This window comes from Diceros bicornis, chromosome 3 (assembly GCF_020826845.1).
Source record: "Diceros bicornis minor isolate mBicDic1 chromosome 3, mDicBic1.mat.cur, whole genome shotgun sequence".
In the NCBI taxonomy this organism is placed as follows: Eukaryota; Metazoa; Chordata; class Mammalia; order Perissodactyla; family Rhinocerotidae; genus Diceros; species Diceros bicornis.
The window spans coordinates 80,284,524-80,298,344 of record NC_080742.1 but is presented as its reverse complement, the minus strand read 5'-3'; the positions used below and the strand labels follow the sequence as shown (position 1 = coordinate 80,298,344).

The following is a 13,821-nucleotide window of genomic DNA, read 5'->3' as shown; positions in this document are numbered from 1 at the left end:
TGAAGGTGGAAGTTTTCCTGGTACTAAAATTTTGCTGAATGTGGTATGGCTTCTCATCTCTTTCACCTGAGGAATAGTGCTGTCTCTACTGAAATTGGAAAATCAGGCAGGAACAGAGGTTTGGACCATGGAACTGAAGAAGAGGGTTTACTTCCACGTTTAATTCTTGGTGAGAGTTCTTGCATAGTAGAGTTTTTCCAGCCTTTCTGAAATAAGACTCCTGCAATTTGGATTCCCGATTCAGTGCGGCTTCCCTAGGCGAAGGCTGCTCCCTCCTCTGAAAGGCTTGCCAGGTCTGGTCTCTCCCAGTGCCTGCCTCTAGGTAAGACTGTGTTTAATTCTCCCTGTCTTTCTAGCGTGGCTCTGCAGAGCTGTTCCGAGAGGCGTGCCCTACCCCATCTGCTTCTCTCTGCCAGGGAGTCTTCCTGCTTCCACCCCATTTGAATGTCAGCAGCCTTCAGAATACAAGAAATGCTCTGCCCAGACCTTCTCCTGGTCCCAGCTGCAGACAGCTGGTATTTCCAGAACATCCTCCATGCCTTGTAGCCCATCACAAGTAGATCACCTGAAAGGGCATCTAAACTACTTATTTTCAGCCCAGACCGCCTGCTGGGCTAAGGCCACCTCCAAGGATGCCTTAATGTCCTAGGGTGAGGGCAGGGCCTCCCTTCGCACCAGCTCTTCCAAGTACTCAGGTGTTATTGCAAAGAGTTCGAACAATGAAGGAAAGCCGGGAGCAGACAGCAACCCCAGGCTCAGGTTCTCTCACCAAAGGACACTTGCCCTGACCCTCGTCATTGCTGCCCGGGCGAGAAGCAGTTAGTCCAGGAGTTATGAAATCTGCATATTGGTTTAGAGCTAATTGTCCCTGATTGGAAAGAGATCATTTCTTTATTCCTGGCCAGAGTTATAACTCACCCTCTCCCCACCCCTTCCTCCACTTTCTTCTATCTTTTCTCTTTTAAAAACACCTCCTGCTCATTTAGCCCGAGTGGCTGCAATCAACCAGAGATTAGTGCCACCTCTAATGTTAATAATATGCTAATATTTCATTAGGCAGGAGCCTCAGTGTGGTGCCTGGCTTCCCTGTTTGATTTGCCTGTCAGCACAACTGGCTTAAGAAGGGGGAGTGTTGGGGAGAAACAACCAGGCAGTAAATATGGACTCCCCGAGTCCCTCTGCTGAGGGGACGTCCGGAAATAGGAAGATGTGGACTGGAGACTTCATCAGCTGAGCAGCCGGGAGTCTGTCATCCAGGGCTCTGAGCCCAGCGGTCATGGTGTCCCCTGGGCAGCAGCCGTGACCCAGACTTTCACCCGTGTGTCACGACTCTCCATGCCGTCCTTTTTTTTCCTATTCTCCATTTCCCAGGATGAAACAAGTGCCACTTCACATTGTCACACGTCAGCGCTGTCTGCCTAAGTCCTGCGCTGCACACTTTATAGGAACTTAATACATACTCGTTGATTGATTGGCAGTCTTGAATGTGAGGTCTTACTGTATTTTAGCTGGGAGATACAACAGATATAGAAATATTGTATTCGCTGTATTGAAATCATGTAAGTCAAAGAGTTTAAGTTCTAAGAGGCAAGTCAAACACATGCGAACATTATAACTATTCCCAACAGTGAGAACAGCAACCAAACAACAATAAAACATCAGGGCAAATGGCAGGAGGCGAGGAGGTGGGGCCGTGGGAGGGAAATAAGGGATCCGTTGCGTGGTGCCCCTCTGCTTCCTAACCTGCATCTCAGCGCACTGGATGGAAGCCACAAAGTCGGAGAGCCGGCAGAGAGGAACAGCCACAGGGGGCCAGCGGGCAGGCTTCTCCCAATGCCCTGGGACCCTTTCTAGCAATGGACAGAGTGGCTTACAGTTACCAGACCACACTGCACGTTTTTTCTCCTCTTTATTTATGCTGAATCCCCTTTTAGCGGCACCTTCCTCCCCCTTTCCTCCAGGCCTCATCCAGCTAAGGAACCCCTATGCGTCTTTAACAGTCTGACCAGCAAGTGTCCCCTCTGTGAAGACTTTCCAGACACTTCCCTCTGAGTAGACTGCATGACACCTCCCTTTGTCCCACATGGGACCTGCACATCTTTCGGTTCTAGCACCCATAGTTCTCAGAGCACCTGCTTGATTGCAGGTCTGACTCCCCCAGGAACCCCCCCGAAAACAGGCTTCCTGAGGGCAGAGGATGTGTCTGATGCACACTGTACCCCCCGTCACTAGCGGAGTTCCTGATATGCAGTAGGTGCTAAGTGGAAGAATGAGGGAAGAGAAATAGGGAGCACAATGGGGCAGATGAGGGGCTGTGACTGTGGGTTTTTTTAGCATGCAAGCCTGGAGATGGGAAATCAGTTAGCCGCACTTAAACTGCTCAGCCCAGTGCCTTCACTCTGCAGGGGTTAGCTGATATTACCAGGCGGGGAGGAAAGGGTGACTTCTCCCAAGTCACACAGTGGATGGCAGAGAATAAGACACAAAATCTAGATTCCAGGCTATTCTTTAAGGTTTGTCAACTGGATATGCCTCATATCCAGCGCGGGGGGCAGACAGTGGAATAGAGAGTCAGAAATTCCACTTTATAGCCCCATTATGGCTGCCTCTGACCCCCAAACCTTGCGCTATCAGGGAAGATTGTGAGTCGTGCAGTCCAGGCTGGGCATCAAGTCCTCTCCAGGGCTGTCAACACTGTACCTCTGGATGGACTAGGCAGTTTGCTGGAACATAACTTGGTGGCATAGAGAAAGCTCTTAAGAACTGCTGGCTCCAGCCTTTACTCTTTCTCTTTGGGTCAAGCTATGGCGCCCCCACCCCCCTCCCCATCTCCCCTGACTGTCTGCCTCTTCCCTTCACACAGCCTACCACTGCGGTTTTGGGTCAACATGATCAAGAACCCGCAGTTTGTATTTGACATCCACAAGAACAGCATCACGGACGCCTGCCTGTCCGTGGTGGCCCAGACCTTCATGGACTCCTGCTCCACGTCGGAGCACCGGCTGGGCAAGGACTCCCCCTCCAACAAGCTGCTCTATGCCAAGGACATCCCCAGCTACAAGAGCTGGGTGGAGAGGTGAGTGCTGGGCCGGGGAGCCAAGGAAGGGCCCCTTGCAGCAGCCGGCAGCTTCCCTTGACGCGGGGTCCCCAGAATGGACCGGCGCTTACAGACGGTCAAACGCAGGGCCTAAGCCTGCTATTGCAACACCCCCAGCCCACATCTCAGTGGCGTTGTCAGCTGAAACAAGAACTAGGAAACGTGGCTGGAAGTTGCCACCATGGTCTGCTTCCCTGCATGGAAGGCCCGGGTCTTAGTGGCTGAAATACCTCCTAGGCTCAGGGAGGAAATATAGTTCCCTGCTCTAATCCCCATCAATAAATGAGGAAAAAAAAGAAAGACTTTAAGGGACTGAATAACATCTTGCCACAGAAAAGCTGCAGGCCTCTCCCCATCTGCCCCTGTCCATCTGGCAGTTCTCCCAGCATCCTGTGGGGATGTTGTTGTCACCGTGAACAGCTTCTCACTGTCCCAGTCCCTTGACTCTTGTGCGATGAGCTCTTGATGCCCTGAGCCTTGCAGTGCTGTCTCAGCCACAGTGGCCCGGGTGTAATCAGTCTCACACAGTGCACCTGTGACTGGAGGGCCACCTCTACGCTGCGGAGCCGGGTTCGTCCTGGTGCAAAGCTAACTCATGGTAAAGAACATTCGTGGTTGTCTGGGCCCCATTGGCTCCATATGCTGAACACCAGAGCTGAGCAACCAGCTGAAGCTTTATTTATGTATTCATTACAGTAGCTCTTGAACATAAGAGGACAGGATTTATAACCTTATTTTGTGCCCATGAAAGTGAACAAATATGCATACAGAATGGCTAACTAATCAGCCCAAAATGGCTTAAGTGGCCAAGATGAAACTAGATCCCAAACTCAGCTGACTCCCAAATCTCTTTTCTACTATTTATGATACTTTTAGACAGGGCCTCTGCCAACCCATAGGATGCCTCTGTGTGAATTAAGAAAGGTGCCCTTCCTCCCAGATGATGTGGCCTCACTCCAGAGTGTGTGGTTTGTTGAGTGATGGACTAGTTGTCAGGCCCAGCTCACCCTCTTGTCCAAGCACCTTTGTGCAGTGAACAGCCTGCACAACTCTATGTGGCAGTCCTGATTTTAGAGTCCCTTTGTCTTTTTTCCAAGTAGCTTAAAGATAGGAAACCTAGATGGAAGCTCAGATTTGGTGCCTTTTTGAAGGGTAATAGAGACCAGAAGTTGTTCTTGACTTGGTGACCAAAGACAAAATGAACAGTATCATTTTCCCCATGGCAGAGAGATAGTCTCCATCCTTATATTTGAAAATTGCCTTCCGTTTTACAGAGAGAATCCTGGCCACGTCTGTAACATGGTTCTGCTAAAAGGGTTGAATTATGGTCCACCCTCCCCTCTGTTCTTTGATATCCTCCCCTGCTCTTCTGCTGATACATGTGGTGGGCATGTAGCTGTGGCTGTCAGAGAGACAGCTAACTCTTTGGTCCTTGTATCTGATGATGTCTGAGTCACCAGGAGAGGCTCTTGCCTCCCTCTACCCAGACAGTGGCTCATTCTTCTGACATAGAGCTGCCAGGAGCAAGCCCTCCTGTGTGGTCAGCGGCTCTTCAGGAAAGAGAGCGGAGAGAGGCAGCAGCTGGGCCACTGGCTAGCCCTGCACTGGTGCAGTGTCACTGTGGTGGGACTTCAGGCAGGGAGGACGGGAGCAGGGATGCAAAGGGCTGGGAACACTTAGGAAACATCTGCATAGAAGACACTTGCCCAGAACACAGCCCGTTAGTGGGAGGTGAGAAGAACGCCTGTGTTAGGCTAAGGGTCTCTCTTTCACTTGGTGCTAGATGAGGTTTCTGCCACGCAGCTGCTACGGGTCATGGGTAAGCCCAGTCCATTTGGTTAGTTTTAGGAGTGGTTTGATGGTTTCCATTTCTTTTCCCACTAGTTTCTTAGCAACCAATGGCACTCTCAGGAAAGTCATCTTTCAGTTGCTTGACGTCCCAAATTCTTTCTCCTCTCATTCTGGGCTGAGGGTGCAGTGATAGAGCGATCAGGAAACAGCACGGACAGGTCTGGAGGTCAAGCCTGGAGTGCTTCATCACTTGGTGATAATGGGCCAATGCCACTCTTCCTCCCCAAGGAGGCTGGCCTCCCAGCTCGTCTGGCTGCTGGAAAGTGAAGTCCAACAGCACAGAACTCACTCAGGATCTACAGCAAGCCTGGTCTCTCCCCTCAGCCTGCCGAGGGCGCTGGCAGCCCCCAGTTCAGGAAAGCGAGGGTAGCACACCATCCTCTTGTGGCTGGGGCTTGCCCACTTCTAAACTCGCTGCCTGAGTGCTGTGAGCGCACAGACAGCCCAGCAGGACACAGGCTTAGTGACTCACTGCTGTACAGTATGCTCTCCACACACTTGGGGGGCCCTCTGTCCCAACACAGCGAAGAAATGGGGTTTACTCGGGCTGGCCCTCTCTATAGAAGGGGTGGAAATCATATGCATCCAGGAGGCCTCACTAACTGGTGGTTGAACAGCCTAGATGATTCTGTCAGCACCTATGCCGGCTTGTGTCTCCTAAAAGTTCTTCATTTACCCATCCTTCCCTCCATCCTCCTACCTGTCCCCCCACCCATCCTCCCTCCTGTCCTCCCACCTATCCCCACCCATCCTCCCTCCCATCCTCCCTCCCATCTCCCTAACTTTCCTCCTTCGCATCCTCCCTCCTATCCCCCATCCGTCCTCCCACTCATCTTCCCTCCCATCCTCCCATCCATCCTCCCATCTTGTCCTCTCTCCATCCTCCCTCTTGTTCTCCCTTCTGTCCTCCCACCCATCCTTCCATCCCATTCCTGCCTCCAAACACCTTGCAATGCTAGTAGTCAGAGTCCCCACTGCAGTCTCCCAGTCTTCGCTGCCTCCATCCAAGTATTAGGGCTTTTGCTTGTGGCCACATCTGGAAAAAGGGAGAAGAGTCTCTTGGTTTCCCAGTAGCAATCAAGTGCTACACCCATCTTACAGAGCGGAACTCAACAGTGTTGTCACCATGAACTGGCGTGTTATGATCAGTTGTAATTTCTGTTTCATTACCAGTAGCAGTAAAATGTTCACGTGTGGTAGTGATTCCCTCTCATTTTAAGTTGGTTATCCCCGTGGCAACGTGAGCCTCCCTCAGTCTCAGACATGAGCTTTCCGTGTAGGAATGAGTGCGGTGGAGTCACACTTGGCCCACTGGGAATTGACTAAGGGCGTGCCATACATTTGAATGCCATCTATCACATGTGTCACAGCATAAAAAAGGTTAAGAATTTTAAATATTTAAATATGCCTCCTAAGGAAACCATCCATTACAAATATAAAACTGTGACAGTTCACCATGGGAGCAATACTGGACGTGGAGTATAGACATTTCATTAACTTATTCATTAATCCAGGGGCCAGACATTTATGGCACCCGTCATGGGTGTATTGGACACTCGGGATATATTAGACTTGATCTTTCCCTTGTGGCTCTCATGGTCAGGGAGGATACACAGACAAGACGGCACTCAGCAGGCCCATGAGCTGTAATGGTGGGAAGCTCGGGGAGTAAGGACCTGATTCCGCTGGGCCTGGAGAGGTCAGTGGATGATCACAGAGGAAGACTTCTGTGCAGGGCCTTGAAAGGCAGGTATCTGGGGACATCGGGCTCTAAATGTCTTTCACTTCTGCATCATTGTCCTTGAGGTATTTGAGGGGACGACAACGCTTTGTTCTTCTCTAAGAGTTCAGGGTGTTGGAGACCACCTTCTCCATCACTAGAGCCATCCAAATGGCAGAGAGGAGACGCCCACCATCACACACTGGGCACAGCCCATAGAAGCCCACAAATGTGGAACACTGCAAACTAGTCAACAGCCGGGAATCCAGGTGTCTGGGGCCCTTCCCTTTCTGGCAGCTCCCTGAGGGAGGATGTGAGGACCACAAGGGTGCTGACGTCCCACCTCAGCAAATTCAGCAAAGAAAGCTGGGTGAGGCCAGTGGTGGGACCCAGACCTCTTCAGCAGGCCGGGCCTCAGCCAGGGCTTGGTCCGCTTGAGGGGTTCCTGGGGGACTTTCAGAGCACAGTCCCTCCTGAAGGGGCTCACCTGCAGGCAGAAATCCCACAGGAGCAAGTTCAAGCACAGGAGCCCAGGCTGACCTTTCCCATCCTCACTGCACAGCCAACTGATAAGAACACTTGTTGGAAGTTTATTGATGGGGCGTAATTGCATTCTTCACAAGCAATAAGGCTTCTCAGTGGCGGGGCCCAGCACACAGGCCAGCCCAGCAAGAGCCAAGAAGGAAGCAAGTGCACACACAGCTGAGAGATGCCGGGGCAGCATCATTAGCAGGCTCAAGGGGTGCTGGTGAGGGGATGGGGCTCGGCAGAGCCCTGGAGGGGAGCGAGGAGAGGTCAAGGCAGGGGCAGCAAAGCCCTGCAGGGGAGCGTGGTCCCGCTTAGCACCAGGCAGGGCTCAGGGACAGGAACGGGGCAGAATGGCAGCCAGACCCCAAGCCCCACACCCATCCGGGGCATTGAGCTGTGCATGGCCACTCAGTCAGTGATTTAGAACTCACTAAGATGAGGACATGTGGTGGATCCACTCGTGGGCTGGTGTGTGGCCATGGACGTGCACGGGTTCAATCCAGCACCCTCCACACAGGCAGCAGGGGAGAGATCTGACCTCACTGTTAGAGAGAATGATGCAAAGCATGGCCAGGCGGGGCTGCCACCCATTGCTTCAGATGAGAAGATTTGAACCCCTGCCCTCTCCCCACTCCACTCTCCAACCGCTCCCCCAGCCGTCTCTTTCTTACACACACAGACAGACACACTTCCGAAATATTCCCTTTGGAGAAACAGACTGGGCTTGTAGTGCCTTGCAAGCCATTGCACAGGGACAGAGTGCTGGGCATCTGCTGTTTCCAGTGGAGATGGTGGTCCCTCCCCTGGGCTCTTGTGCACCGCAGGGACCTTCCAGGCAGCAGTAGAAGTCCTGTGCTGTTTGCACACATGCTGATGGATCCGTCTGTCGACCTGTGGAAGGTGTCTGGGCAGGTAACGCAGATGGCAGGAGTCGTGTCCTGTCAATGAGGACCTGGGCTTTTCATCCTGGTCGGTCGCTCCGACTGTCCGTAGGTGACAGAGTGTAACTGTCTTGAGGAAGCTCTGGACCCAGCCATATTACCAGAGCTGCATCGGGCTGCTGGCCGTGGAACCAGAGTGAGGGAGGTCATTTGTTCCTGTTTGTCACCAGTGTGACCCGAGAACATAACCCTTTACCTGACGAACATATTTTGCTCGGTAGGCCTGGAATCCGTGAGGGGGCGATGACACAAATCTCCTTGCGAGTGGCAAGGTTGGGAGCCACCACTGAAATCCCTGGGTCTCTGCTATAAAATGGAACATTGACATTTATTGCCTTCCAGAAATGGTGGCAATGAACTGAGTCTCTCACTGGAACTTTTGTACCTGGATTGTCATTACCCGAAACCCTGAGGAACCTGAGGATGTGTTTGGGGTGGGGTGCAAGCCTGGAAGCGAGTGGGCTCTTCTGGGATGGAGCAGAGGAACCAAAATGAAACAGGACAAGGAAGTGGGGGCCTGAGGGCTCTGAAGATGGAGAGGAGACGGAGGACCCCACACTGAAAGAAGGTTGAGAAGAAAGACAGTCCAGATGAGACTGGAGGCAGGACGGCTGTGGCTCAGAGTGGGGCGGCCATCCCAGCCCTTGCAGGCCCAGGAATCCCCTGGTGGCAAATTGAACTGTCGTTCCATTGCAGGCCCTCGGGCATGACGGCTGGAGTAGTGCATGAGTGCCACCTCTACCGGCCTGTCACCCAACTTCTGGCCACCAACGGGGAGAGGTGGAGGTGGGGGGACGGGCACAGGACTGATGGATTCATGATCAGCGCAGTAAGGGATGCAGGCTGAGAGAGACCCAGGGCTGAGGTCCAGGGTGAGACCATACTGGAGCCTCTCACCTGAGCAGACCTTGATTTCTGGGAACTCCCAGGGCCTGTCGCTGTCACCTGCAGTTGCACAAGTGAGACTGAGTGCCTCTCCTAAAACTTTGTGCCCCCGATGACTCACCTGCCTCACCCTAGTCCCCGCCCTGGCGACTGTGCCCGCCACCCTTCTCAGCTCTAGGCTCTCAGGCCTGCTCTCCCAGCATTGAAGCCGCAGGCATTCAGAGTGGGCTGAGCTGGCATACTGCAAGGCCTCCTGGGGGTGGTCCCCACTGTCCTGAGGCCTCCCTGTTTTTGCAGATCCCTGGTCCCTTTTGTGTAGCCTGCAGCCAGAAAACGCCCGGGGGAAGGTGGGGTGTGGCTGTTTTTGGGCCACTGGGGCCCTTCGTTCCTCATTAGGAAACTGCACAACTCCCCTCTGGCAGGGAGTTGGGGTTTGCTGCATAAAATGTCAAATTGCAGAAATTAAAAATGTAAATGCTGGCATCTAATTAACCAGTTGACAGCAGTGCACAGCTGCAAGTGACAGTGACTGATTGCCTTCTGCCAGCCTCTCTCCCCAAGCAGCCCCCAGCCCTGCCCTCCTCCCGTCTAACCCCCGAAGAGGGGAGGACATCAGGGCAGAGCCACTGCTTGCAAGAGCCTTTGGGCCCTGTGGAGGGGACCTCTTGCATCTGTGGGAGGGAGTGTTAGAGGCACACAGGAGACAGACTGGACCACTCTTGTGGGTAGCTGGGAGCAAAGCAGATACAGGAGAAGACCCCTCCTTACTCCTAGTCCCACCTCTGTCCACCCTCTGACAATATCTGGGCCACTCCCCAAATCCCTTCCCTCTGTGTCTTGTGCAGCCAGAGCTACAGAGGCCTCTCCCTGGGCCAGACCCAGAAGCCAGATGGGAGCGAGCCCCAGGGGTCACGCACAGGCATCCACTGGGAGTTTCCATCTCTCGTCTACTCCACATGCACGGCTCCAACTCCTTTCTTCCCCTCTCCCATCCCGTGGCAGGTATTACTCAGACATCGGGAAGATGCCGGCCATCAGCGACCAGGACATGAACGCGTACCTGGCTGAGCAGTCCCGGATGCACATGAATGAGTTCAACACCATGAGCGCGCTCTCGGAGATCTTCTCCTACGTGGGCAAGTACAGCGAGGAGGTGAGCCCCACCCTGCTCCGGGCCTGTTGGGAAGGACGGGGGCAAAGATGGAGAAATCTCTGCCTGTAGCAGCCTCTGTGCACAGGAGCATCACCCCAGACACCCTACCCCTGCTGGGAACTCACTACCACCCAGGACTCAGAGGCTGTGCTCCCAGGTCTGTGACACTAGAAAAGTGCCAGTCTGTGAATTCTGCATTAATCCCTGCCCTTCTCAGATCCATAGATCAAGTATCTGTTTCTTTCATTTTTTTTTCTTCTTATTTCTTCCCCACCATTCCCTCTCCTTTATTTTTTCCATTTGTCTCTCTGATCTAATTCTCTTTAAACAAGCAGCTCCCCACTGTAATGGGCAGGCCATATGGTATGGAATGGAATGAAATGGAATCAGCAGAGATACAGAACAGAGTAGAAGGGAATCTGTTTTTAGTTGCTGTGTTTTCATTGGAAAACCTCACCTGGGGTCACTGCCACTACAGTGCTTAGTGGCCAGTACAAAGGTGCTTATAGGAGTTTTCTTGGTCATGCAGGCTTAGACCAAGTGGGTTCAGAATAATCTAGGCTCCCTGTGTCTGAGCAGCAGCATAACCACCCTCTCTGTGTGGGGAAGGTGGTGACAGGAGCTGAAGCCAGTGTCCCAGGTCCTCCCAGCCTCCTCACTGAGAGAGGGTCTAGGAGCCACAGGTTAAGGAAGGAGCCGCGCGGGGCCCGGGGCCTGGTGTCCCGCAGGCCATGAGCAGCGTAATGCTGTGAACCTCAGGTGAAGTGGGAGCCAGCGGCGGGTCCCTTAGGGGAGGGACCCCAGTGCTAGCCTGTGGGCCAGTGCTGGTCCAGAGGCAAGGTTTTACCTGTCAGTGGCCACCTGAGAGACGTAAGCATGATGTAGAGTACGCCAGGGTATGAGGACAACTGCCTCCTCTTGGAAAGGACTGTCCCTTAGTCTAAGTTCTAAGTCCTGTTAGTACTATTAGTCTCAGTACTCTTGCCTACTGTTGGTGTTAAAATGTCCCATCCTTAGAAGTGTTGGTGCCAGTAACTGGCAGTTCTTGGCCAGCTAAGAAGTTGGCAGCGCTATCTTGGTCTCGCCATTAAAAACACGTCAACTGGGCCAAGAAATCCGAAGCTCTGGGAGCCTCCCTTCAGGCCTTCAACCTCTTCTTCCCCTCTCCCCCTCCCCTCGCTGCTCCTTCTCCTTGAGGCCCCAGCACCAGTAGATTCCACCCATTTGCCACGTGCCGTGCCCCTCGTGGAGCATTGTCCTAAGGGTGTTCTGTATGTTCCCTGACTTTTTCCTCTCCCCTGGAGCAGCCCACGGTGGGACTAGTAATTCCCACATTTTACAGATGAGGAAATGAGGGTTCAGAGAGGTTGCATATTTTGCCCCAGATCACCTGGCTAGAGACTGGTGGAGCCAGCATTCAATCCCACGTCTCCTGAGTCTGAGTCAAATTCTAAGACGTTTCCCATCACAATTGCTCCCCGTCATTGTCCTCTACCGACCGTACAGTCTCAGAAAAGGCTTTGGCAGACGTCATCCATTAGGTGTTAATGACAGTAAAGCTTAAAACATAACTCTTCGAGGGGTATTTGTTTCTTCACAGGCAAAGTGAAGACAAATGACTTTCTAAATATGGAATTTTGAGCCTTGGGGAGCTGATGGGGTAGACGTTCCTTTTTTGGAAGGGGGGTGGGATTTCTTGATCTCCGTGAAGTTACATTCACCCAAGACACTGGGCCCCACTCTTTACCTTGGGTATGGAACCATCTGCTGTTTGATCTGCATGTAACTATGGCATCTTTGCATAGGTGTCTTCTGCCCACTGTCAGCTGTCCTTCATGGGCAGTAAAATGGACACATTTATTCAGACATGCTGATGTGTGTGCTGACATCCTGTGCTCATTGACACATGGGTGTCCACACGTTGTACCCCATGCCAAAGTGCCCCCTATACCTCCCCAGCCCTGTTCACCAGGCTGCCTGCTTAGTTAGCAACTTCGTGTGTGCGTCTTCACGTGCACATGTCTTCCCGATCCTGACTACGTCCCTGTCTGTGCGTACCTTAAGAACACAGACATATACATACAAACTAGTGATCTCCCTGTTCTTGTCCCTTCAACAGATCCTCGGACCTCTGGACCACGACGACCAGTGTGGAAAGCAGAAACTGGCCTACAAACTAGAACAAGTCATAACCCTCATGAGCTTAGACAGCTGAGAACCGTCCTTCCAGGGCCCCCTGGAGGGAGGGACACACCAAGCCGTGCCTCAGTCTAGATTTTCATCTTTACCAAGTGCAAGTTCCAACTGGCATCAGCAGCATCCCCTGAGCAGCGCTGTCTCTCTCTCTGCCTCTTTCTGTCTCTCCCTTCTTTCTGGATCCCTTCTCTTTCAGTTGCTCTGCCAATACATTGAACCAAGCCACTGACCCTCAGTTAGTCCAGGATGGCCAGGCCCACAGCAAGGGGGTTCTCTTTCCCAGATGACCCCATGCATCAGCAGCAGGGCCCAAATATGGAAGAGGAGCCATGGATAGAGGATGTTTCTATGCTGCTACTTCACCTTCACCTTCTTGAGAGCCCCCACATTGGTACGAGCCTTGGCTAGGGAAGAGGCAATGAGCTCAATATTATCTTTTCTGGGAAGACATCGCTTGGCTCTGCCCACATTTCCATCTCCAAGGGGTCAGTCAGTGGTATGGTCCCTTTGCAACTGTGAGAAGAAAGGCCACACTTCCTGCATGTGGCTGGAGTGGGGGTGCATGTGAGGAGTTGGGAGGTGCCCTGTGAGCTGCCTCTCTCTTGTTGGGTTGGCATCCAGAGGCCTCCTTGTCCCCTTTCAATCTTGTTAGAGCTCTTCCAAGTGCCCATAGGGACCTGTCTGCCCATCTCCTCCCCTGCCTGTGGAAAGCCAGACAAGAGAACGAATAGCAGTTGCATTCCACCATGGAGATGCGCCTAACCTTCTAATCTGGCTCATAGCAGCAGAAATGCAACATGGAGGGGGAGAAAAGAAAGAAAGTTGTGTCTACCGTGGAAGCAGAATTTGTTGTTTTCTATTCATCTGCAAATGCAAGTGAATCACGAACATAGTCATAGGTCTAATCCATTGCCAGATCCTCGAGTGCTGTCTAGAGAAAGCACCTCCATCCTCCTTGGTCATCGCTCATCAAGGGTCAACATAAAATGCAGAGTGCATCCGGGAGATTCTACCTCCAGCCGTCTCCATGGCTCCCTCCCCACCATCGTTCCTGAGAACTCTATTGAAGGCTGGGGCACACAGCCTAGCCCCTGTCTCCCCTGCAGAATCTAGTGCCATTGCTATGCAGATCACTTTGTCCCTGGACTGTCCAGACCTCCTTGGGAATTATTTCATCAACATCTCAGCTGCGTCTTTGGTTACTCTCCTCCCTCATCTCTTCATCATGGAAAGAAGTCATCATTGAAAGAAACACATTCAAGCACAGCCTCACAGGGACAAACCGAAATGCCAGCCAAACTCAGCCCCTGGCTTGTCATGTCTGGGAGGGACTGAAGAGTCAAGCTGAAGGACCTGGCTGGAAATGGGAGGAGGGACATACAACTGATGTCGACTCTGGCATCTGTTTCTCCATCAGATGCCATCTCCATCCTTCTAGCTATGGATACAT

General features: G+C 52.6%; 1 protein-coding gene across 1 annotated transcript in view; it reads left to right on the top strand.

Moving 5' to 3' along the window:
• Positions 1 to 13,821, top strand: part of LOC131400039 (plexin-A4-like) — a 177,668-nt gene that overhangs the window by 41,410 nt on the left and 122,437 nt on the right. The window contains 3 exon segments of the mRNA XM_058534702.1: positions 2,864 to 3,076; positions 8,834 to 8,923; positions 10,025 to 10,175. Coding sequence (XP_058390685.1) covers positions 2,864 to 3,076; positions 8,834 to 8,923; positions 10,025 to 10,175 — 454 coding nt within the window.